Below are 23,222 nucleotides of genomic sequence, written 5' to 3' on the forward strand. Positions count from 1 at the left end.
TAATACGGTCACCATCATGGTTGCAAAGCACCACAATGGGAGCGCTTTGGTGTTCCTCACGAACAAGCCATGCCAACAGTCTGCCGGAACAATCGCCCTGGACATGTTACAGGGCCGTCCTCTTACGGTAGTCATAGCGACTCAGTGTTTTCTCCGCCACGCACGCACTCTCAACCATGCAGGTGACACAGTCCGGTTGGCCACTTATATTTACATCTGGCAGAGATCACGTTCAAGGGAATCTACGTTAAGCCTTCTAAAATCGCTGATGTGAGCATACTTTTTCTCACCTCTCTTTACTGTTTGCACCGTTCCTTGCTACTTCATTAGAACAGTACAGTTTAAACTTTTCAATTGTTAGGACAGAGAGACTACTTTTCCTCCCCTAAATGGAAGTGATCACTGCTTCACCCACAACTGCAAGAATTTGAGGCCTTTGATATTGGTATGCACAGACTTTCAAGACTTGAAGTCCAACTGGCAAAGGACTGAAGGTAGATCTGAGTTAATGGGCAGGAGCAAGTATGGTAACAATTGAAGAATGAAGATTAAATTGAATTAAAAGTATACAGTGGGCTGAGAGGGCGAAGCATCTACCGTTTCCTCCGCTGGTCAACAAGTCTGCAGCAAGAGCCGGGAGTGAAAGTACTCCGGCTCCGCAAGTCACACCCAGTCCTGGCTGGGACGCTTTCATGGATGCAGGTACTCACCTTTCGCTGATGAGCCCAAGCTGACAGCTTCTCCCACCAACCTGCGAAGGATCACCGTACTACACGGTGGAGACACCATGCGGCACACAAAGTGCCTGTCTAAGCAACTCTCACCTCTATTGCAGGCTCTGGTTGCACAGTCCTCCATCTGTTGTAGGTCACTGTTTTGCCCAAGTCCTGCAAATGAATGTTGTGCACCAGGTTTCAGAACGCAACATGGTGCATGCTCCAGCAGCGCCAAAGATTTGTGGCTGAACACCAAGAGTATGGGAGCGCCAATCCCACCTGCTCCTTTCCTTGGCCACGACACCCAGCTCCACTTACACTGCCAAACAGTATGGCACAGTGTTATGGGGCTCTGTGGAGGCCAGAGGATTGGAAAGGGTGCTGTTGGCCAGCTGACACCAGAGCTTAGATCGTGAGTGGGGGTCCTGGGGCTGGAAAGCCCCAGTATGTCGACATTGACATAGAAGCCAGGCGGGGTAACCAGGCTTGCACAACTGCTCACCGCTGGCTTTGGCCGCATCTCTGCCCAGAACACGTCACACGTATATTTTTTTTAAAAATCACTCATTTAAATCCACAGCCCCTAACAGAGTTTATACTGAGAGAACGCTACTGGAATGGTGCCACTTCATTAGGACTGGTACCTGCAATACACAGGTAAACAAATCTGTGCAATGTGTGCATGTGAGCTGATCAACCAAAGCTAGTTTGATCAACATCAGGACACGCTTTCTGTTGGGTCATGGTTCTACCCAGTCAATCCAGACAGTGTCATGTGCGGGAAGAAAAATCAGTCTTCCACATTTTTCCGAAACGGGTGGAATAGTCTGTTGTCCTGCTTGTTAGCAAACACTGTTAAGTAAAGGTTCAGTCCCTTCTTTCAGTAATTTAATGTTTAAATGCCCCTAGTACAAACTAGACTGACTTCAAGACCATCCCCGAAACCCACTACTTTTTTTTCTACACTGCATTATATTTTGTTTGGATGTGCAGATATTGTAACGCACTGCTACTAATTGTAAAGCCATCACTGAAATCTACATGGCTGGGGCGAGATCATTCTCCACCACTGGATATACTCTGCCATTCCTCTGACACTTGACCAATGTATTGAGGTCTTATTCCATGTTACCTATTCAAGGACAACAAAATTACCACTATGAACCCCATTTCCATCCCTCATCACAGAGTTCATAACTCAATAAGACAATACACAGCCAAATGGAAGGTAACCAACTTCCTGAACTCTGCTTTAAACGCAGCAATTTTACCTGCGTTCTGAACAGGCAATCACTGCATCATTTAAGATATATGCAACTTTTCTGGGATTTTATTTTTGTATACTCGACAAAATTCTCTATGTAGCCACTTTACAATCAGTGTCTCTCCCTTAAAATGTCCCCACCAAAGTTATGCCATTTAAAGTAGCACTTCACACTGTTCTGAGCAGCCATGAAGCACTAACCACGATCACAGTTCATTTGCGACAACACTATAGGCTTATCAAGTAGGAGGGATTAATGAGTCAATGCCCTGGTGAGGTTTTGCTCTTTTCAATGTACCACATCCATTGTTAAGTTTTGCCTAAACAAATGCAAAACAAAAAAACAAAAAAAAGACAATTGACAAAGTAATTTCATAATGTAAACATGCCAAATTATGCCCTCTATGGTGACTGCCATAGGCAGCAAAATGTACAGCCTGGAAGAGACTGCATTAAACATGAGCAAAGATGACAGTACAAGCTACTCGCCAAACAAAATTTAAAGTCAGTGAAGGTTTCAGATATCAACTTTTTAATGAAGACTATGTGGTACAACTCTCGATTGCTCAAACATTTATAATACCTATACAGACACTTAAGAAGTCAACAATATCCCTTCGGTGGGCACTAGTGTAATGAGGAGTTGGGGGGGGGGGGGGGGGGGGTAACACTGAAACACACAAACATCATATAATTAAAGTGATAAAGTCGAGATAAAAGCTGCAGTTATCCAAGTACGTAATTTGAAATCCAAACAGTCGGAGTCAGTAAAAAAAAAAAACGGACTAGATCACAAAGGTATAGATAGGTTTTGCTTGTCTCTTTCTCAAAATGTCTCCTTCATAAACTGAAGGCAGTTTTTGGAAATGCACAGAGAAATTCAAGTGAGGAGACAAGGAACATAACTTGCAAAAGTATCACCACAAACTCACTTCTAATTGTTGTTGTTCCATTTTTGTCAACAGAAACTTTGAGTAGATGTTGCTTTTCTCAAGCAAGTGTTGAAGCCTCTTGTACCGTATTTCACCGGAGTCCTTCTCCCAGGACTTGCGAGCCTAAAGGGAGAGGAAAAAAAATAAATAAATAAAGAAACCCACAGATTAAGAAATCCACTGTTCAACCCTAGACATTCACCAACTAGAAGAAAACGTTCCTCAAGCCTGCTTTCTACAAAACCATAACAAATTTGTTGAGGTACTGTTAAGCGTTTTACATTGTCCCATCATGTCATTCGTGCCATGCCAACAGTTACTTGCATATCCTTACTATCACCATATTTGAACTTGATCAATTCCAAGACGAAAAGGCACCTAAAACATGAAGACTGGTCCCTAGGAGTCTAATATCCCACTATGTGGAAACCACAATCATGTTTTGAGGGCTGTAAAATCATTACACTCAAAGACTACCTGTAAAATGATTGGTGTGAGATGCAAATCACACCAAGTTTGTATTCCTCACAAACTTATTTCACATGTCCTAGGCCCGGCAGCAACTAAAAGGTGACATGCCTCACTTTATAAAACTAATAAATACACTAAAGCAGTAGTTAAGTAAAATATGGTTTTATTCCTTGGCGTTAGGTCTGAATTACAGGAACACACTTACTGAATTTAATTTTAAGTATGATGCACTGCTACTGTGATCTGTGAACAGCCATGCTTTCTTCAAGACTAATCTTGAAGAACAAACCTTACCTTAAATTAAATTCCTAGTTAATCTCAAGATTGCAACTTTACAAATAAGTATGGATAAAAAAAAGCTCCCGCAAATTCAGAAGGGAAACTTCTGTTACCATCTACTTCAGAAGTATGATCTCAAATCTTTGTTCCTGAACTATCCAGCATCCCATCTGCCAGATTCATTCGATATAGCTTAGTTTTGAATTTCAGTATCTAGATCTTTGGTGTAGGCAGTCTGGTGCACTATAGAGAACTACTAGTGATAAATCCCCACCAGATAAAATCTACAATATGGGGAAGGGACATCCAGGATTTTGCAAATAAACCGCAAAATAGTCGGAGAAGCCAGTGTGCATTCACGTCCGAGATTAACATCATTTAAAATTGCAGTTTCATAAGGTCTATGCAAATGGGGGCCCAAAACTACAGAGCAAATGTGAGATCTTGTCTAGAGGCAGACTTCGGGTACAAAGGAAAACTTAAGGACTAGAAGATGGCTATGAGTGCATGGTTCTGAAGCCCTTAGTTTGCGCTTTTCCGTGAATTCCACTTTTCGGTTTGTTTCAGTGTACGACATGCTGCGAAGCACTATAGCCCACGTTGTTCAAATGGTGGGCAGGCGATTTTCATACAGCCTCATTCTACAGAAAAACACATTTCTATAACAGCTCAAGAAACGTCTGCAGCAAACTGTGCAATGACTGCCCGCAGACAAGCCAGTAGAACAGGAGTCAGGGTGACTAAAATACAGGACTTATGATGATCTGGTCATCAACTGACATGACGCCATTCCACTAAAAAGGGCATCATCTAAATGAACACGCGAGGGCAATGGCAAGGATGTTTTGCAACTAACCTGGCAATACTGTGCAAAATAGTTGTCAGATTAGTTGGGATTTAGAAATCAAAAATTTATTCAGGAGAACCCCGTGACTCATTTCGTCTACAATAGCAACATTTTTACTTTGGATTCAAGCGAGTGTGTACTTGCTGGATTTGTGATGTTTTTGCGATTCATATGCCTGGGGAAGGAGTTATACCAGTAACCATGTTAGGAAGTCATCTTTGCAGATACTGCTTTGAGATGCATGTATTTTTTTTTTTTTTTTTTTTTTTAATAGGTCTTGTAGACAGCTGCACTGTCAAATCAGATCTAAAAATGGGGCGAGAAATGCAGTTTCGAAATTCAAAGCTATTGTTTTTGTTCTGTTTCACTGCAGAAAGCTTATTATAGGTTTTAGCCAGAAATCAAAATCCAAGTGAAACCTAATCAATGAATGCATCTTCTGGAGAGGAAAGCATTATAACAAACAACGTCTCAATGCGGAATTCATTGTGAGGACAAGTTTATACAAAAGCAAACCAAGGAATAGAGTGCTCATTAGAGGAATAAATCCACATAGGGAAGACACAGGGAGACGGAGGGTATAAAGGTTCATATATTTAAGATTGCTCAACACATGATGAACATATTACGTCATATGTACATGTCATATGGACAAGAAGCACTGCGTAACATTTACTGGCAATGTAACCAACAAAATACTGTGCACAAGTGCTCGTGAAAATTGTGACGGCGCAAGTGACACATGAAGTGGTATGTACAGCGGTGAAAAGGGGCGCAACAGGAAGAACAATGATACATTAAATCATGGCAAATTTAGGGCATTCAAACAATTAATGTTGAAGGTTTGCAAGGAACAGTAGAGCAAATGTCCAATGCCAGAAGGGCGCCAAAAATAACGCTGTTGAGGTAGACTGCGTTTCGGCCTGTAACGATCTAGGCCATCATCAGGACTGTTTACACATATTTGGGGCAGTGTGAAGAACAACCGGAGGGTCGACTCAGCCAGCAGGACACGGCCTCAAGACAGATGGGAGGTCCGTGTGAAGTAAAATTGGACGTGGACGGAGAACCCAGTCAATGGGAGCTGTGAGGAGGCGAATGAATCACACTCAGGGAATCCGCGGCAAGTCAGCGGCCGGCGTGAGTCAGGGCAGGGACTGAAAAAGCATAGCAGACAGGTCACATGTCCCAGATGGAGCACATGTAAGGGTAAAAACAAAATGAAAAATGTCAGCACCCATTTACTGGTGGTAATACTTAGTGTAGTGAAGTGAGACTTATCACCTATAGCTTATGTAACAAGCATTGGCATAGCCAATAGGTCTCGCTTTTGGGACCTTATAAGTATTTAGTTATGCAGCAGAATATCCTTGGTGCAACATCATCAACTGTTGCATGGCTAAACACTTATAAGGTCCCAAAGGCGAGACCTATTGGCTATGCCAATGCTCGTTTTGATTGCAATGGGTGTTTACATGTACCTCCCTTTTGCTTACTGTGGCCCCTGGTAATTGTCTCGGTCACTCACGAATGCGATTGATCAGTCGTCCACCCAGCATAGGTTCTTGGGGTGGCAGTGAAATAAATCTCAAGGAGTGTTTGTATCTTATGTAACTTGTACTCGGAACTCCTTATGTCAGTCAGTCAGTCAGTCAGTCAAAACAGTCTTTATTTCGAATATTTCATCTTAAAAGACATTTAAAATTCATCAAATACAATTAAAAAGTTAATGTATTATTTATAACAATTGAGACTAAAAGCTATTTAATAAATAACAGGTTAAGATCAATAAAAAAGTATTAAACATACATAGACTTTGACTTGAAATTCATTCTACAGTTGGGGGTAATGCTACGCTATAGTATGTATAACCAGTGGTAAAATTTCATCTTTTCCGTATAAGCCACGCCCAACTAATATATTTGGCTAGACCGATGACCACAAGAGAAGATTTATCAGTCTTTAGGATCCTTCTAGCGGCCTGGGCTGATCTGACACCTAGTTCACGACACACAGGTCGCAGCCAGACTCGCCTAGGTTGGTAATATGCCGGGCATACAAATAAAAAATGAAATTCTGTTTCGACCAAATTTTTACAGGATGGGCATTTATCAGTGCCATTTAAGGACCAGCTAGAAGTAAAGGAACCTAAAGGAAGGGTACCAATTCTGAATTGGTGGTATAATTTCCGATCCAGCTTTTTGGTTATTACGTCCCAATATACTTCTAAAGATGATTGATCCTTAATAGACAAATAAATTGAGGTCAGGGAACCACCAGTAGAAGGAGTAAATCGTTTTTGTGAGGCCCAAAGCCAGTAGGCATCCCTATATATTTTTTTAGGGGGAAACACAGCAGACACAGGGTTGGACCACAAGTCACCCATGCCCATTTCTGTCAGAATAAGTTTAATTTCTGTAAGCCAACGAATTCTATGGGAGCCTCTCATATCCTTTACCTCATGCAGCGCTTTAGCATAAATGGATAGCTCCGGGGTAGTCCATAGGCGTCGCCAAAACGCCAGGGGCCTATACCGGATCATATACTCTATGGGTTGGCAGCCCAGATCGAATAACAAGGGGATACGTGGGGTGGAGGGGGGTAGCCCTATCAATGATCTCAAGAAGTTGTTTTGGGCCACCCTCAAGGAGTCAAGATTACTAAACCCCCATAGCTCGGCGCCATACATGACTGCAGGGAGGATTTTAGAACCATAAATTTGTATCACAGGTGCAATGGGTTTAGTGCAGGAATGCATATGTTCCTTTAATAAGGCACCACCAAGTTGGGAGTGCTTTAACCTAAGCAATTCTATCTGGGGCCCCCAACTTAGGTTATCACTAAAGGTGACCCCCAAATATGTAAATGTAGAGGTCTGTTCCAGCCTTGCACCACCCATTTCAACCCTAGCTTTAACGGGGCGTGGGCCACGAAGAACCATAAATTTGGTTTTCCCCACGTTGACCTCGAGCTCATGTTCGCGGCAGAATAACTCAAACCTAGAGAGGGCCAATTGAAGCCCCTGTCGGGTTTTAGAAATGAGGAGCGTATCGTCCGCGAACATGAGCAGGGGCACTTTCATTCCTGCCAACGAGGGGGCATCAGTCGGGCAGTCAGAAAAGTATCTAATTACTCCATTGATGAACAAGGAGAACAGTGTAGGGGCCAGGACACACCCTTGCCTGACCCCTTTAGACACTTTGAATCTCGTAGTCACTTCCCCAGGCTTACCCCATCTAACCTGTGCATATGTGTTAGTGTGCAATTTAACTAAAAGCCTCAGATATTCGGCAGGCATGCCCATCTCCCGAAGAGCCTCCCACAGTTTTGGTCTAGGCACCAAGTCGAATGCGGACCTTAGGTCGACAAATGCTGCATAGAGCATACCCCCCCCTAAATAGACTTCCTTCCAATATAAAAGTGTAAACCTAAGGGCTTGGTCTAAGGTTCCAACATGTGACCGAAACCCGGCCTGAAGGGGCGTCAGGACATTATTATCAGTGATCCAACTAGTGATGCGGCCCAACAACAACCGCGCAGTAATTTTTTGGGCCGCATCTATTAAGCTAATTGGGCGATAATTGGCGGGGACTGAACGATCGCCCTTCTTATAAATTGGCAAAATTTCAGCCCCGAACCAAGATTCCGGTGCCGACGCACCACAGGCCAGGGCATTAGCTAAGTTCTTTAGATAGGGGACCCATAGATCCAAGTCCTGTTTAAATAAATCAGCAGGTATGCAGTCAGGACCTGGGGCCTTACCGTTGGGGAGAGATTTTAGAATTAGAGTCACCTCACTACAGGTAAACTCTAACACACCTGCATCACTGAGATGCAGCGAGGCATTAAGTGAGGTATTAGTGGACTTAAACTGATTTTCAAAGTAACTAACCCACTGGTCGGGTACAACATGGTTGGCCGGGGTCATAGCCTGCGGGTTACTGCCCCATTTCAAAAGGTGCCAAAAATGGCACATGTTTCTGCCCACACAAGCCTCAAATAACTCACGCCAGCGAGATTCATCCCAATTTAACTTAGCTGCCCTTTGGGCGGATTTATATGCGGCTCTACAGCTCCTGATCAATATCGGCTCCCTTAATTTGATTGCTTGAATTAGGGCTTTACGTGACTTTCTGCACCCTGCATCAAACCACGTGTTTTCCCGCTGGCTAATGGGTTTAGCAGTGGCTGGGACATTTTTAGTGAAAAAGATTTTAAGAGCAGTAAATAATTCACAATGTATGTCTGGGGTGCAGTTAATAATCTCTTCCTTTGAGTCACAATTAGACAACTTAGACAGTGCATCATTAACCAGTACCCTAATAGCAGCCCTAGCAGTAGGATCAGGGGCAATCTTAGGCCAACGGACCCTTCTCAAATCGTTTGACAAGGTGACTTGGACCTGAAAGGAGCATACATCATCCGTAGCACCTCCTGAAAAACTGCTATCGGAAAGGGTCAGCATCAGGGGATTGTGATCACTCTCTAGCCTGTCCGTCACAACCATGTCAATGACATCTGCCCATAGCTCACAATTAACTAAAATATAGTCGATTCTGCTCCTACTTCTTCCGTTATCAAAGGTGAACTTGCCAACCCTATCCGATGGTGTTCTTCCATTGACAGCACGCAACCCCATTTCCAAACAGAGCCCTTTTAGGAACAGGGCTATTTGTGACCATTTGCCTATGGGGTTTAATTCTAATTGGGGAATGCCCCACACGGAATCCTCAGCCTCTGAAAGAAGCCCATCATCGAAGCCAAGCGGTTCGAAACAGGCATTAAAGTCACCTGCCACTATCCTGTGGCCAGTTCTAGGCAAAATTCGTAGAGTTTGGTCCAATACAAAGACGGGGGGAGGGCATTTTCCACCTGGAACACCCCTAAGGTAGATGTTAAATATATAAACGTTGAGGCCCCTAGTAGAGGAAATATGTATGGCCAATATATCAGGGCTATCCATGGGGACTTCCCTTACTTCTACACCTTCACGTTGGCGTACCCATATTGACAAGCCACCCACCGGTCTGCCTCTGATACCCCTCGTAGCTGCTTTATAAAAGTTTAGGTACCCTACTCGATAAATTGGGTCAACTGCCCATGTTTCTTGGAAGCACCAAATGTCCACCCGATCTACAAACGCCACCCAGTCAGGAGAAGCCAGTTTAGAATGAAGTCCGGCTATATTCCAGGAAGAAATTGATGAGCAGGCATTAATATTTGACGAATTTACTAACTGTGCCTCCGTTGGGGGGTCATTAATAAGGCAGACGGGGGATACACTCATGGGTACAGGTGTAGCAGAAGGGGCCAGTTCGTTGTCTTGTGACAAGGATTGTAGGGGAAGAACTGGCTCCCTACAGACCCGCAATAAGCTCCCGTTTAACACAGGACAGGTCGACACTGAATTATCCCCCTGTCAATCGTTGTCCTCCAGAGTGGACAGTGCAGCAAAGCGATTAGTTAACCTAATTGGACGAGGTCCCAATAAAGGGCCACAATGGGACCCACGTAGTGACATATGGGTCAATACCCTTACTGGCCTGTAGAAGTAACCTAGGGGTAGGATTAGAATCTCTTCTTGGGAGGGAGCAAGGTGTGTTGCCTGCTCCAGGATACGTTCTACCAGTAGGGGAGACCTGAAACTTAGTACAACACAGTCACCTCTTATGGCCTTTTGATCATGCCCAACCCAGGGCACACGCCTGACCATTTTAAACTCTTCAAAAAGTGGTTGGGTCGCCCCAAACTTCCTACCTAGGAAGTACAAAGCTTTATTTTTTAAATTAGACCAATGCTCACTAGACCCCTCCGCCAGGTGTGGGACATTGGCTAAGATGATTGTATAGGGTGTGGCTTCTGGGGGGGAGATGAAGACTCCTTGGTTCTTCCAAAGCCACTAAGTTTGGTGGTACAGGCCTTGTCAATTCCTCGGTAGGCTGATGATTGGTCAGAGGACTTCTAACAACATTATGAGCAGTGGGAGGTCTGAGAGGTTGAGCCCTTGGAGAAGTTATGGTCGCAGAATTATTTGTGTAGGGTCCTATAGCATTTTGTGCCATCATAGGCCTAGCATTAGTACTGCTGGTCCCTTCCACAGTAAGCTGCGCGGATGTAGTTACTGCTAGCAATTGGAGTTTCGCCAAGTTATCTTCTATGTGGTTAAGTCTAGTTACCACAGTATCAAGCTTGGCAAGGACTGGTTGGATCAGTAACGTTAATTGGTCCCGCAATAAGGAGTTTAAACTTTCAAAGCTCTGTTGGCCTGGACACTGTAAGTTACTTGTACTTATAGGAGCAATGAATTGGGTTGGGGGCTGCATATCCAGTGGGCCTGTGGGAACTCTAGAAGTGGGAAGTTTAGATTGTACCCTGCTCTTCCTCTTTTTACAAGGGGGTTCTCTGGCTTTAGAACCAGCTGCTCTATTATTCGCACGTGTGGATACCATTACAGGAGTGGGAGGGAGACTAGAAGGAGGAGATAGATCAATATGACCAGTACATGAGGTCGCATTAGACAAGCCCCCCAATAAACAGGGAGCCGAGCACGCGTCCGGCAGGATGTCATTAGTGGCAACAGGGGCAACACTGGTCAAGGTTGCCAATGGATCCAATGACAGCCTCCGTTCCACAGCTAGGATTTTGTCAGTTATTTCTAATTCAACCCTTGTAAGGTAATCATCCAGAGTGCCCGCTATCCTTCCCTCCAACTTCCTTTTACTCATGTTGAGGGGGACACTACACAACAAACAGCCCACCAATAGCGCTGTACCCTAATACCAAGTAAAGCCTCCGGGCCCCAATACAATTTACTATACAATAAACTCAAAATCCAAGAGAAGGAGCCCAGCCCAGCCTCTACCGGCCCGGGCGCCGCCCGCGCGCGTCCCGCGCAGCGGTGACACCTGGCGGCCTAAGTAGTGGACCGGCGCTGCCAGGTGACGTCACCGCCAGCGCCACTCACCAAGGATGCTGGGGGCTGAAGTCCGAGCGAGCCGTTCCCCTCACGGCAATGATCGAAGCGTCCACAGTCAAAACGGAAGCACCCCACTGAAGAGAGCCGTTCCCCTCACGGCAGGTGAGTGATTTTATGTAATGTAACTGGTCCTTTAGTAAAGCGCTCTGACACCTTTGGGTAAAGTTAGTCCTATATAAAATCGCATTAAATAAAAAAAGATTTTTTTTTAAAAAGTGACGTTATGTGGAGGTATAAAGAAGCCGACAGATTAAGGAAGCAATTAAGAGTAGTACCTGGCAGTACAATCGATAAAGCGGCACTGCTGCATAGGACATTCCCACCATGCCCACGGCTGCTGCTGCAATACAAGTTAGCACAGTTTTATTTTGGCTCTTCCACTCCCGCTACCGGCCACGGTTGAATGGGTTCCACCCTTGCAAACCTCGCACCGGCTGCCATCGACACAGAACCCATGCAGCCTCCCTGTGTGTAAAGGGTCAAATCTGACAAGTCTTCAACCACTCCAATCCCACCAGGAAGCCGCAGCGTCCACATCCCCGAGCAGGGGGGTGGAACAGAAGCCAGAAAATAGCTACAACCACAAAAGACCAGGAGAAACTGTCACCTCCGCACTATTGCCGCCATGTTCAAATTATTAGACATAGAAAGGAGACATCACAGAAAACAAGTCACGAAAGCTAGCGCACACAAACCATGTTCCGAAAAGAGAGGAGGGAGATGCGAGCAGAGCATATGGTGCGCACTTTTGCGGCCGCTTTGATGTTCTCAGTGGCCGCGCGGCTCACTGAGAACATCAAAGCGGCCGCAAAAGTGATCAAGCAGGATGACAAATGGTGCGCGCGCCCGGCGCACATGCACTGTAGCTAGAGGCCTGAAAAGCCACTAGTCTGCACTTCCAAATCCCGCTTACTAAAACTCGCCAGAGCAGCGCTAAAGCGCTGGCTCAGGCGAGACCTAAAAAGGAGTTTACTGTTTTATGCTACATAACTATAAAACTCGACAGCTCCCAGTTTAATCCTCATAAGAAGCTGAAAGATAGTGATGAGGTTCTTAGCAAGACGGCTGATCTTCAAGCAACTGCTTCACAAGTACTGACAGATCTTAAAGCTGCACTTGTATGATGCAACACCGGAAAGATTTTGAACATACTGGGTCATATTTTCAAATCATAACCCACATTCAGCAACCCGAATAAACGGCCATTCCAGTCAGGAACCATACCTTTTCCAACATTACCCTCTCTTCTTCCTCTGCAGCCTTCTCCAACTGTTCCTCCTCCTCCACCATGGAAGGGGTTATAAGAACTTCGTCCAACTGCGCATCCATTCCTGCAGACATTTGTGAAAGACCAATGGTTGGAAAAGTCTGCATTACTTTTAAAGTATTAACTCAAATTAATTCTTCTAACCATTATAATAAGGACACAACATAACATTAAGGATTCTTGGTACATACAATAGAAACTGGTCAGAAGCACGTCAAAAACATGTTTTAAGAGAGACCAATATTAAAACTGAAAAACATCAAGTTAAAGAGTTTACTGCTTCATCACTTTGAAATCACCTTCAGTGAGGCAAAGTATTAAAATATTAAAACACAAACGCTCGCCAGTTTGTATTACATCAGTTCCACCAAATGAAAGTTTCTGAACAGCTATGACATGTAAAACAGACCTGGTACTGTTTCCAATAAAGAAGCAAAAAGTGTATTGAAAAGGCTCTCCCAGACTGCATACACCCTTTCATATCCGAAATGGGTTCACATATTAAAATCACTAGGCATTAAAAAGAGTCATTTACTGCAGCTCTTAAAGGTTCGATAGGAGCAGTAAATAGGTCCGTGCTAGAGCAGCTTTTACCGTTTCGCCAGCCTTACGTAATTAAAAGTTTAAAAAAAATGTTTTTTTAAAAACACGCATAAGCTGAACAGTCTAGGTTGAAACAAGCAGTGAATTACAGGTCTCGAGTTAGACTCCATCCTTGAGAAAGTTGGCAAAATAAGTAGCATTAAGCTGGGGGTAATGGTTCTACTGTTTTTAGGTTTCACCTGGTGCTTGTGAAATTTCGTGCATTTAATATATCTTAAAGGGGGCTCATCAGTTCCCAAGGCCGAATTACTTTGTTCATTCACTTGTGTGGAACTCTTTTTTGTTAACTTCCCCTACATGTATTTACGAACCTTCTAAAGCTGTTCACACTGTTTAAAGCCCATTCAAAGTTAAGATAAGATCTCCTCCCACAAAAAAAGGCAGACAGCTTCTAACAGTATGCTGGGATGCTTTTTATTACTTAGTTGTGTAAAGTACATGCTTTAGCCTTGGAACTTTGTGGCATCTCCTATTCATGTCCCAGTACCCTTCTTTGCATGCATTTTCGGATTGATTTTTTTAACTTGATCTAGTTGGTAATTATGATCAAATTCATAATGTAATAAACCTTGCACGTTAAAAATAAAGTTAATATACAAGAGCTTTGCTATAGTTGACTACTAAACAGGCAGTTGGAGCAAGGACTCGTAGAAAAGAGACTTGCTCGTACGCAATCCGCTCCATTAACTTACTAACCAGTTATTAAATTTGTTTTGTATAAAACTAATGCGTACCACATGAACACACGAGTTAGTGAAGCTTGCTTATGTCTTTACTAATGTAACTAACACAAACGAAGGACTAAAAACACTTCTAACGGGGAATCTTTACTGCGCATGCGTCAACTGCATCTACGTAGTACGACGAGCTGTCGCTTGGAGGGACATTTTTGTGCATGAGCAGAAGGCACTAACATGGCCGCTTGAAGACCTGTGTGCATGGCATATGCTTTGATGAAAGAAAATAAGCTATTTTACTAACGCTAGGGAAAGTGTTAACAAATAGAATGGGATAGAGTAGAGGTGGGTGGTATACAGTGTGAGCACTTTATTCATTAAACTAATATTGGTCTTTTGATTTTTATCATTAGTGCGCATTTGGGCCTCTCGTGTACGGCTGAAGACGGCTGAGTCATGAACCACTGCGCATGTCTACTGAAAGTTAACTCCGAATGACACCATCGAGATAAATTAAAGCAAAGGTCGCAAAGTGTCCTGACCTGGGAACCGGACGGTGAAAAGTTCAACGGAATGGACTTAGTGATAGATTTTAACAAATGTTGCAAATGAAATGTGACTACAGGTGGGAAATAAAACCTATGAATAGAAATTAAGGGGATGGGTTTGCGAATAGTTAATAGGTATTGCTGTCATGTAAGCATGGTGTGATGGAGCTTCCCCCTTGTCTGACCAATCATAATTCTTATTTTTACGATATTGAAAAAATAATGGGTGGAACAACCAGAAGGAAAGGTATAATTAAGATAGCTTTAGTTCGAGAAGAAAATTTGCTGAATGCTGCAGAGCGTGATATGCTGTTGGTGTAGCGGGCGATGCGGATGAAGAATCAAATTTAGAATCTGAAGCAGAACTTTCCTTCCTAATTTAATTGAGTTAGAAGACTTCAGGAAGAATCTCGAGGAGGAAGTGTGTGTCAGAGAGGGGTGCGGAGAAATAGTCGGTATTCTAGAGTGGTAACTATCCTATCCTGATCACTGTCCTGAAGACTTGGTTTCCTGAATCTATCTTAGGGAACCCTCACCAGCCCTTTGGCCAGGGGGGTTGGTCTTTCACACCATCCTTGGTAAAGTATTTTTCTCATTAATTGTGAATTATCTTTCCTCAGTCCTCTCTCTGAGCGTTGATCATTGCTCGAGTCCGTGGTAAATGTATGGTGTCTGATTGGATTTTTCTCTCCAGCGAATGAAAGCAAATGTATTGTATTTTTGAAGTGGTTCACATACTCTAAAATTTTAGATAAAGCTTTAAATTCTAAAGGAGTTCGTGGCTATTTCATTTGAATTAAAGAATAAGTAAGTTAGTTTTATGTCATGGTCACCAGCAACTAGTTCAACTAATGGTCCATCGACCAGAGGAACAAACTTTTTGATCCATGAAGGGTTAGTTGGAAGAGAATGGAGGTATTTGGACTAATCCTAAACACTTGTGAAAACAACTTGATACCCAGCGGTTTACTCAATTTGTGTGTTTATGGGCCCAGGTGAGCATACGGTAGCAGAGGATCTGTTTTAGGATCGCTGGATCACAGTCACAAATGCAGTTACCTTGCAGACAACAGGGTCATGATTTGAATGGTGCGCCACATGCAGTAGCACCAGGCCCACAAGTTGCCAGAACTGTAAACATCTAATATTGCTATATTTTACAACTAAACTGGCAGTCCCAAGTGAAGTTCTCTAGCAAGTTCTAGGGTCATGATTTTAATAGTGCAGCAGGTGCATTGGCACCCGGACCAAAAGCTCCAAGCACACCACTAAACACCGATTATTGCTATATTTTACAACTTAACAGGCAGACACAAGTGCAGTTACCTTGCAGACAACAGGACATGATTTGAATGGTGCATCAGGTGCACCAGGCCCAAAAGTTGTCAGAGCTCCTCTAAACACCCAATATTGCGATATTTTACTAATATACAGGCAGACATTTGTAGTTATCCTTCAGTTAAAGGGGGCTTGATTTGAATGGAGCAGCGATACTGGTGCCAAAAGGTCTAGGGACCCCACTAAAACTCAGAATATTGCTAAATTTTACTACTAAATAGGCAGTCACAAGTGCAGTTATCTAGCAGTCAATATGGCCATGATTTCAATGGTGGTGCAGTGGCACCAGGGCCAATGAGCTGTTTGAGGTACACTTCATTAAATGGACTTGCCTCAGCAGATGAAATATATGAATAGCCAGTGAGAATACTGGATAAACTGCAGCCTCTTTATTACGCAAAAATAAATCACTTAACAAAATGAATCAGATTTGTGAACTCACTAATTTTGTACCAAAACTGGCTAAGAACAAAGAAAAAAAACACCACGTCATAAAATAAACATTAAAATGCCTATAAGTGTTGCAATTAGTAACCCAGTCATTCGATACATTTTTAGTTTTCAAAGTTCTGCCCAGCAGAGCGCCGCAGAGCACCGGGCTGCCAAGCAGAGCGCCGCAGAGCACCGGGCTGCCAAGCAGAGTTGCATAGATTGCATTGGCGTAGAGTGCAGTGGTATAGGGTGAAGGGTTTTAGAGTAGGGTAGCAGGGTGGTGTGGCGCATAGTAGTGTGGGGTAGAGTGCATTGGCAGAGTAGGGCTGAGTAGAGGGGTGCAGAGAAGAGTGCAGTGGGGTGGTGCAGAGTAGAGAGCAGTGGTGTGGAGTGGTGCAGATTAGAGTGGATTGGGGTAACGTGGAGTACGAGTAGTATGGTAGATTACTGCCATTACAGAACACATTTTTTATTGAAATGGCCATTACATTTGCACTCACAAAGTTTTACTGGTAAACATATACAGTGCACAAAAGATGCGTGGAAATGTCATCACCCAATGTATTAATTTGATCAGACATTTCATTTACAGATATTAAAATCAACAACCTCTGTATGAAGCCTTGGATTGGAATAGGTCATTTCAGTAGCCGTTTCAATCGCTTGTTTGATGTTTTTGAAACTTCACACTTGTGATCACTTAAATGCAACATTTTTCTTCGTTAACTCTCGTAAGGGAGCACTTATGGTAGCAAAGTCACCTATGTATCTTGAACAGTAACTGGTTAGGCCAAAAAAAAAAAAAAGAACGTATCATAGGAACATCTGGTGGGGAGGGGATCCGCATTTGACAGGGCTTGCACTTTGGCAGGATCTGGTGTCACACCCACCTGAAAAAATACTGCCAAAGAATTTTAATTGCCTTGTGGAACTCACTTGTCTACATTCAAAGTCAAGCAATAATCAACTGAGACAGTCCACTAGAGTGGCTAGGTCAACCCGGTAGTGTCTGGCACAACAAGGGCTTTAAAAAGAACCCTCACACACCAACCTAGTTGGTGTCATGCTTCATCATTGGGTTCCTGTGAGAAAGTGGCTCTGTATATACTGTTCCCAAATAGGTACAGGGTGTACAGAGTCCACAGTCCCCAGAGGCTTGGCAGAGGCCAAAGTTAGATATAACCTTACTCTCTAAAGTGGTAGCTTGGTTGAGCAGTAAGGCAGTATCAGAGGACAGTGTAAAGCATTTGTTGTACACACTCAATCAGCAAATGGTCTCACACACTCAATAACTGAACTCTAGGAAAATGGCTTATATATAAAAAAAATATATATATGCTGGTTTTATTTTAGAACCAACAATGGGTATTAAAATATACTTTCTCAGAATGAGATGCTTTATATAAATACTTTTGCAATATGCAATTGACTTTTGTAAACAGTTACAAGTGGTTGCAATTGGCAACACAATTCTAAATACAAGAATGCATTGAGTTCAATGGAAGTTTTAAGTTATTTGCCACAGATTACTTTTGGGATTACTTTTGGAATTCCAGGACTGGATCCTAGATTCAGTCCTGGGTCAGTACGTGGAATCAAGTAATAAAAGTCGACTTAATTACTGTGATGATTTTTAGACAATGTTTTGCTATATCTTAGAAAACATTTCATAGAAAATTTCAATGATACCCTATGGCAGAAAATTCAAGTTGCTGGTATAGTATGTTCTCGTTACTTTTGTAATCCAGTACTGGGTGCCTAGACTCAGTACTGGGACCTTTATCCAAAACAGGTAAGTAATTACGTTTTTAGATATATGATTTTTAAAAAATATTTAAATATTGCAGAAATTGACACTTAGAAGAAATTTCACAGAAAAACAGTCAATGATTTCCTATGGAAGGAAGTTGGGTTACTGGTAAGTACAGTTGTAAGTATTTTTTCAGAGTCAGTGCTGGGCACCAAGATCCAGCACTGGGAGCTCACTTAAGAGCAGGTGAGTATTTTCGTTTGTTACTCGGCTGATTTTTGGTGAATATTTTAAGTTTTGAAAAGTCCACACTTGGAAGAAATTTCAGGAAAAAGCCAGTCAATGTTACCCCATGCAGAAAATTGAGATATTGGTTTAAAGGTAAGTACTCGACTGGCAGAGTTAAGGTTCTGGGCATAGACTATGGGGTCTCCCAGGGTCAGGTAGGTACAGTTGGTTCACCCTCAGCGACAAGGGCAGCCGGGTGCAGAGAGAGGCCCAATGTTATCCTACGAGAGGTAGGGGGCCTTGGTTGGTGGCTGCTGACTAGCAGGCCACGCGGCTGTGGGAGCTTGGTCTCCTGGTCACTTACTCAGGGCAAGTGGGAAAGTAGATCGGTGTAGAGGTTGCACTGCCAGTGCCACTCGGGCGGCTGGGTGCAGGGTGCTTTTGAGCCTTCGGGTGCTCAATTGATTTCAATGGGAAATCTCCGGTTTAGAAAAAGACTGCAAGCTCGGGGACGATGATTCTTCGGGTGTCCCCACCCCTTCGAGAGGCAAGTTAGAGGCTAGGTAGGTACCCCGGGATTGGGCACAAGGGGCCGCGAGGCGCAGGGGTGCCTTTTGGTGTCGGGAAATCTTACCCTCTGTTGATCGCGGTTGGGGGTGGGGGACACCTTGTTCTGAGGCTGCAGGCTTCTCTAGGAGTGTCGAGGGAGGTCCTTGGGTGCCGGACTCAGGCCACAGTCGCCGTGGGGTCGTCCTCGTGGTCTTTGTTCACTCCACCACAGGCCAGGCTTGGCTGGTGCAGAGTGTGCTGGGTTCGCGGTTCCGGGCTGCAGCCAGGGATTAGAAGTAGATTTTGAGTAGAGCCTCTACTCATGGGAGTCCCAGGGGTTTGGAGTCAAAAGGTAGCCAGGTCCTCCGGGGTTTGTGAGGTTGCTGGCCACAAGAGATGCCGGGTTGGAGCAGGATCGAGGGTCGACAGGCCGGTAGGGCTGGGGCCAAAGCAGTTGGTGGCATCCTCTTCTTAGCAGCTGCAGGGCAGGTCTTCTTTCTTCTAGCTCTTCTTCGGATTTTGGAATATGGGGAAGGAAAGTTCAGGGTGCCCCTAAATACTAGATTTACGGGCGTTACAGGTAGGTGAAGGGCAGGGACCAATGGGTCCCTGTCCTGGGGTGGGTACACCCCCTATCCTGCCTCTCTCCTGTGGGAGGGGGCAGTAGCCTAGTCCTGATAGGGTAGGGCTTCCCATCTTCAAATTGGCGAGAGCCCGGAGATGTGCTTCACCTCTCCTCCCCCACCTGAGGGGTTGGGGTGGCAGGCTGGCACATCCCCTGTCCTTATTTGGAGTTTCCGGACAAGCTTCCCGCCAGAGTGGGGGGTTGCAGTGGCCTGGGGAAGCTCAGAGGCGGCGTGCCTTTGAAGCTTCCCCCTGTCCATCCTGGGGGAGGAGATTTAGCACCTCGCCCAAGATGTGCATTGTTGCAGGCCCAGGAGAGCAGGGGCTCTCCTACCCAGGGGTCCAGCAACATGTCTGCTGTGTGGCAGCCTAGGCAGCCTCAAAACAGACGTGGATTGTAGGTTAGGTTTTAGGGGGCATCTCCAAGATGCTCTCTGGGGTGCTTGGTACATTAAATCCCACACTGGCATCAGTCTGGGTTTAATGTGCTGAGAAGTTTGATACCAAACTTCTCAGTCTTTAGTGTTGCCATTATGGTGCTGTGGAGTTCGTGTTTGACGAGCTCTCAGCACCATGTACTCTTAAATGGCAGCACTGCACTTACAGTGCCCAGGAATGGACCTGGGTACGGTAGGGGCACAGGGCACCTGCTGTGTCCACACCATTGGCATAAGGCACCCAGCTAGAGGGGTGGCTGATATATGCCATGGCAGTGTAGGTGATGGGCATGGTACACAGGGATGTGTGCCATGTCGACTCTTTGCTTTGTCTTGTACCCAGACACCCAGCCTGCAAGGGCAGTGTGGGTGTGTAAGGGTACAGGGCCTCTAAGGGTGGCACAATGAGTGCTGCAGCCCTTAGAGGCCTTCCCTGGTCACAAGGCCCTGGGTACCTAGGGTACCATTTACCAGGGGCTGACATGTGGCCAGGGTTTGCCAATTTGGGTTTTGTGTGTTAAGGGAAGGAACATAGGCCCTGGGCACCTGATTGGCAGGAGTCCAGGGCACACTCAGTCAAAGTACATTCAGCAATTCAGCAAAAAGTGGGGGCATACCATGCAAGAAAGATGGCACTTTCTCACAGTTCCCAGCTGGGTAGCCGAATGCTACCCAGCTGTGCTACAACACCCGATTACAAAGGAACGGGTTTTCTCGTTTTTATGTGATGGTGCAGGAAGTGAAGTGAGATTAAAAATACCTCCGGGGAACTCACTAACCAATACTTTATTCCCAGTGGCCCAGGGTATATTAAAAACACGAATGAGTTGGATAATGTTTCAGAACTACTATGTGTCTGGATTATCCCTTGGTCAACATGTTTCAGCTCTCGGCAAAAATAAAGGAGCTTTCTTCAGGACCTCTATACTAACTGTGGTGTGTGGATGCATTTTTGCACACTCGCTAAGGTGTGCATATCATGCTAGATGGACTAACTGTGCGTCTGGGTCCTTCAATGTTAAAATACCTGTGAGGAGAAAATGGACAAGCCAATACAACATAACATATAACAAGCATTTGCAATGCAATAGGTCTTGCATTTACGCGAGTTTGAGCTATTGACATTACAAATGGCAATGGCTTTTATTCTGGTTTTCGTTTTTGAAACATAAATAAAAGTCATTGTCATTTGCAATGTCAATAGCTCAAACTTGCATAAATGCGAGACCTATTGCATTGCAAATGCAAATGGCTGCCCTGCAGTTACCCCGGGGCACAAGCAGGCATCCACTTCTGTGAGGACAGCTGATCTCAGCAAAAAGACAGAAGTGGATGCCTGCTTGTGCCCCGGGGGGACTCACAAAAAAAAAAAAAAGAAAAAAAAAAAAGCCATGGAAACAAAATGGCGTGGGACTGTCCACAGTCCCAGGGACACGCGCATGCTGTTTGCAATGGACAAATAGCGAGAGCAGCCATCTTTGTCCATTGCAGACATGTGCATGAGAGCCCTCGCGGAATTGATTACAAAAGGTGCTGTCCTGGCTAGAGCAGCGCATTCGCCGCTTTCGCCAGGCGAGACCTAAAAACAATGAAGTTTTTGTTGTTATCAGTTCCATTCTTTTATTGCCCAAGTGGTACTAGAAACAGTCGGTGTCACTCATACGTGCGTGTCCACTCATACATATGCAAAATATACAGCGTTTTCCATGCATGATTGCAGCTTTAGTAAACATGCTCGCGATTTTGACTAGTCACAGGTGCGCGCTGCACCCAGTGTCAACTGCTGCCGTGAAAGGAGTGCTATTGTCCGCTGGCAACGAGCATGCTTGTGGCCAATTTTGGTGAGCATGCCAGTATATCTTATTACGAATACGCGCTGCGTGAAGGGTCTACTATCGCTAAAAATTAAAGTGATAGTGACTGATAATAGCGGATATAATGCCGCTTGCGTTCGAGACTAGCAATTGCAGTGCGTGTGGTCGGTTCAAAGGCTTTCATTCGTGAAACTGAAAAACGGGATCTCTCAATATTAAGTACGCTGGATGAGGATTAAAAAAAATAGATGAGCAATCTGCCAAGAGTCAGTGTCCATAGATGGCAGATTTAGAAATGTAAAAGTATGTGCAACAATTGGATTCTACATGGAAAGATCTTACTTTGTCTCGGTGCTCGCCCGCATCTCCACCTATTCCGGTATCCTCTGGAACTGGATTTGCCTCGAGGATGGTTACCGGCGTGTATTTAAAAAATTGCTGGGCGGGTGCACTTCCTGAATAATGACGTCACGCGTTCCCACGTCACTGAAAACACTAGGCCGCTGACCTTCACTGTGCGACAGGCTTGAGGTGATCTTGTTCGTTTTAAGTATAGTGACGCAATTAAATGTGCTTAGATGCCGGATCTTGTATTTTGTGAGCTGGACTGTTTCCTCACAGTGCGCAACATGCGCAGATTGGTCGTTCGAGAAGGACGGGAGCCACTTTGCCCAATAGCAAAAATGCCTATTGGTGCCTGATCTTGTATTTTGTGAGTTGGACTGCTTACTCATGTGCCGAGTGATATGTGGAGATTGCAGGGAGCACCTTTGCCTAAGTAGCATTATAAAGGTTTTAAATGATGCTGTTTGCAACATGTTTGTGCTCATGTCAATTGGAGGGAACGATGATCCCAACCCTACTGATCGTAAATTAAAAGAACATTCACTTTGCGAAATCTTTTCCTTGCGAAATCTCCAATTCAGAGCATATCCCACTGCAGGACATCATGATACTTATTCGTTGGGATGTGTATGGCGGGGCTTATTGCAGAGTGCATGTTAATGGGATAAATCTGTGGGTAGATACAGGATACCTGGCATTCATAGAGGGCATCATGGAGGTAACGCCAGTATTATGTATACTGTTTTCAGGTGTTTCTATCTGCTTAGACTGTTCCATGGTATATTGTCATTCAACCCTCATATATGAGTGAACAGACAACAGATCCATTGTTGCTCCTTTGAGCAGTTGTTGTGGGATGTTGCCGCTCCCCACTTCTAGATGTTCAATCACTACCCATTCCATATCATTTGTGGTGTGACCTTAGTCTAGGAAATATTTGTCATGCAAATTGTATTCCATTTGCACCGAATTGTGCTTCTGTGCTCACAGATTTGGAGAGACTGGGCAAAAAGTGCATGGCATTTTACCAGAGACTGGATCGTGTTGATAATGCAAACGGCGAAAAGACTCTCCGACGCCATAGTCATCGAAATCCAAGCCACTGAGAATCAATTCAAGACCACT

At 44.4% G+C, this 23,222-nt stretch overlaps 1 protein-coding gene across 1 annotated transcript in view; it reads right to left on the reverse strand.

Moving 5' to 3' along the window:
* Positions 1-23,222, reverse strand: part of HELLS (helicase, lymphoid specific) — a 372,397-nt gene that overhangs the window by 335,266 nt on the left and 13,909 nt on the right. Inside the window, exons 2-3 of the mRNA XM_085603527.1 lie at positions 12,710-12,816; positions 2,913-3,035 (exon numbers count right to left, since the gene is read on the reverse strand). Coding sequence (XP_085459653.1) covers positions 2,913-3,035; positions 12,710-12,816 — 230 coding nt within the window. The remainder of the gene's footprint in view (positions 1-2,912; positions 3,036-12,709; positions 12,817-23,222) is intronic.

The sequence above is a fragment of the Triturus cristatus genome, chromosome 1_2 (assembly GCF_964204655.1).
Source record: "Triturus cristatus chromosome 1_2, aTriCri1.1, whole genome shotgun sequence".
Classification (NCBI taxonomy): domain Eukaryota; kingdom Metazoa; phylum Chordata; class Amphibia; order Caudata; family Salamandridae; genus Triturus; species Triturus cristatus.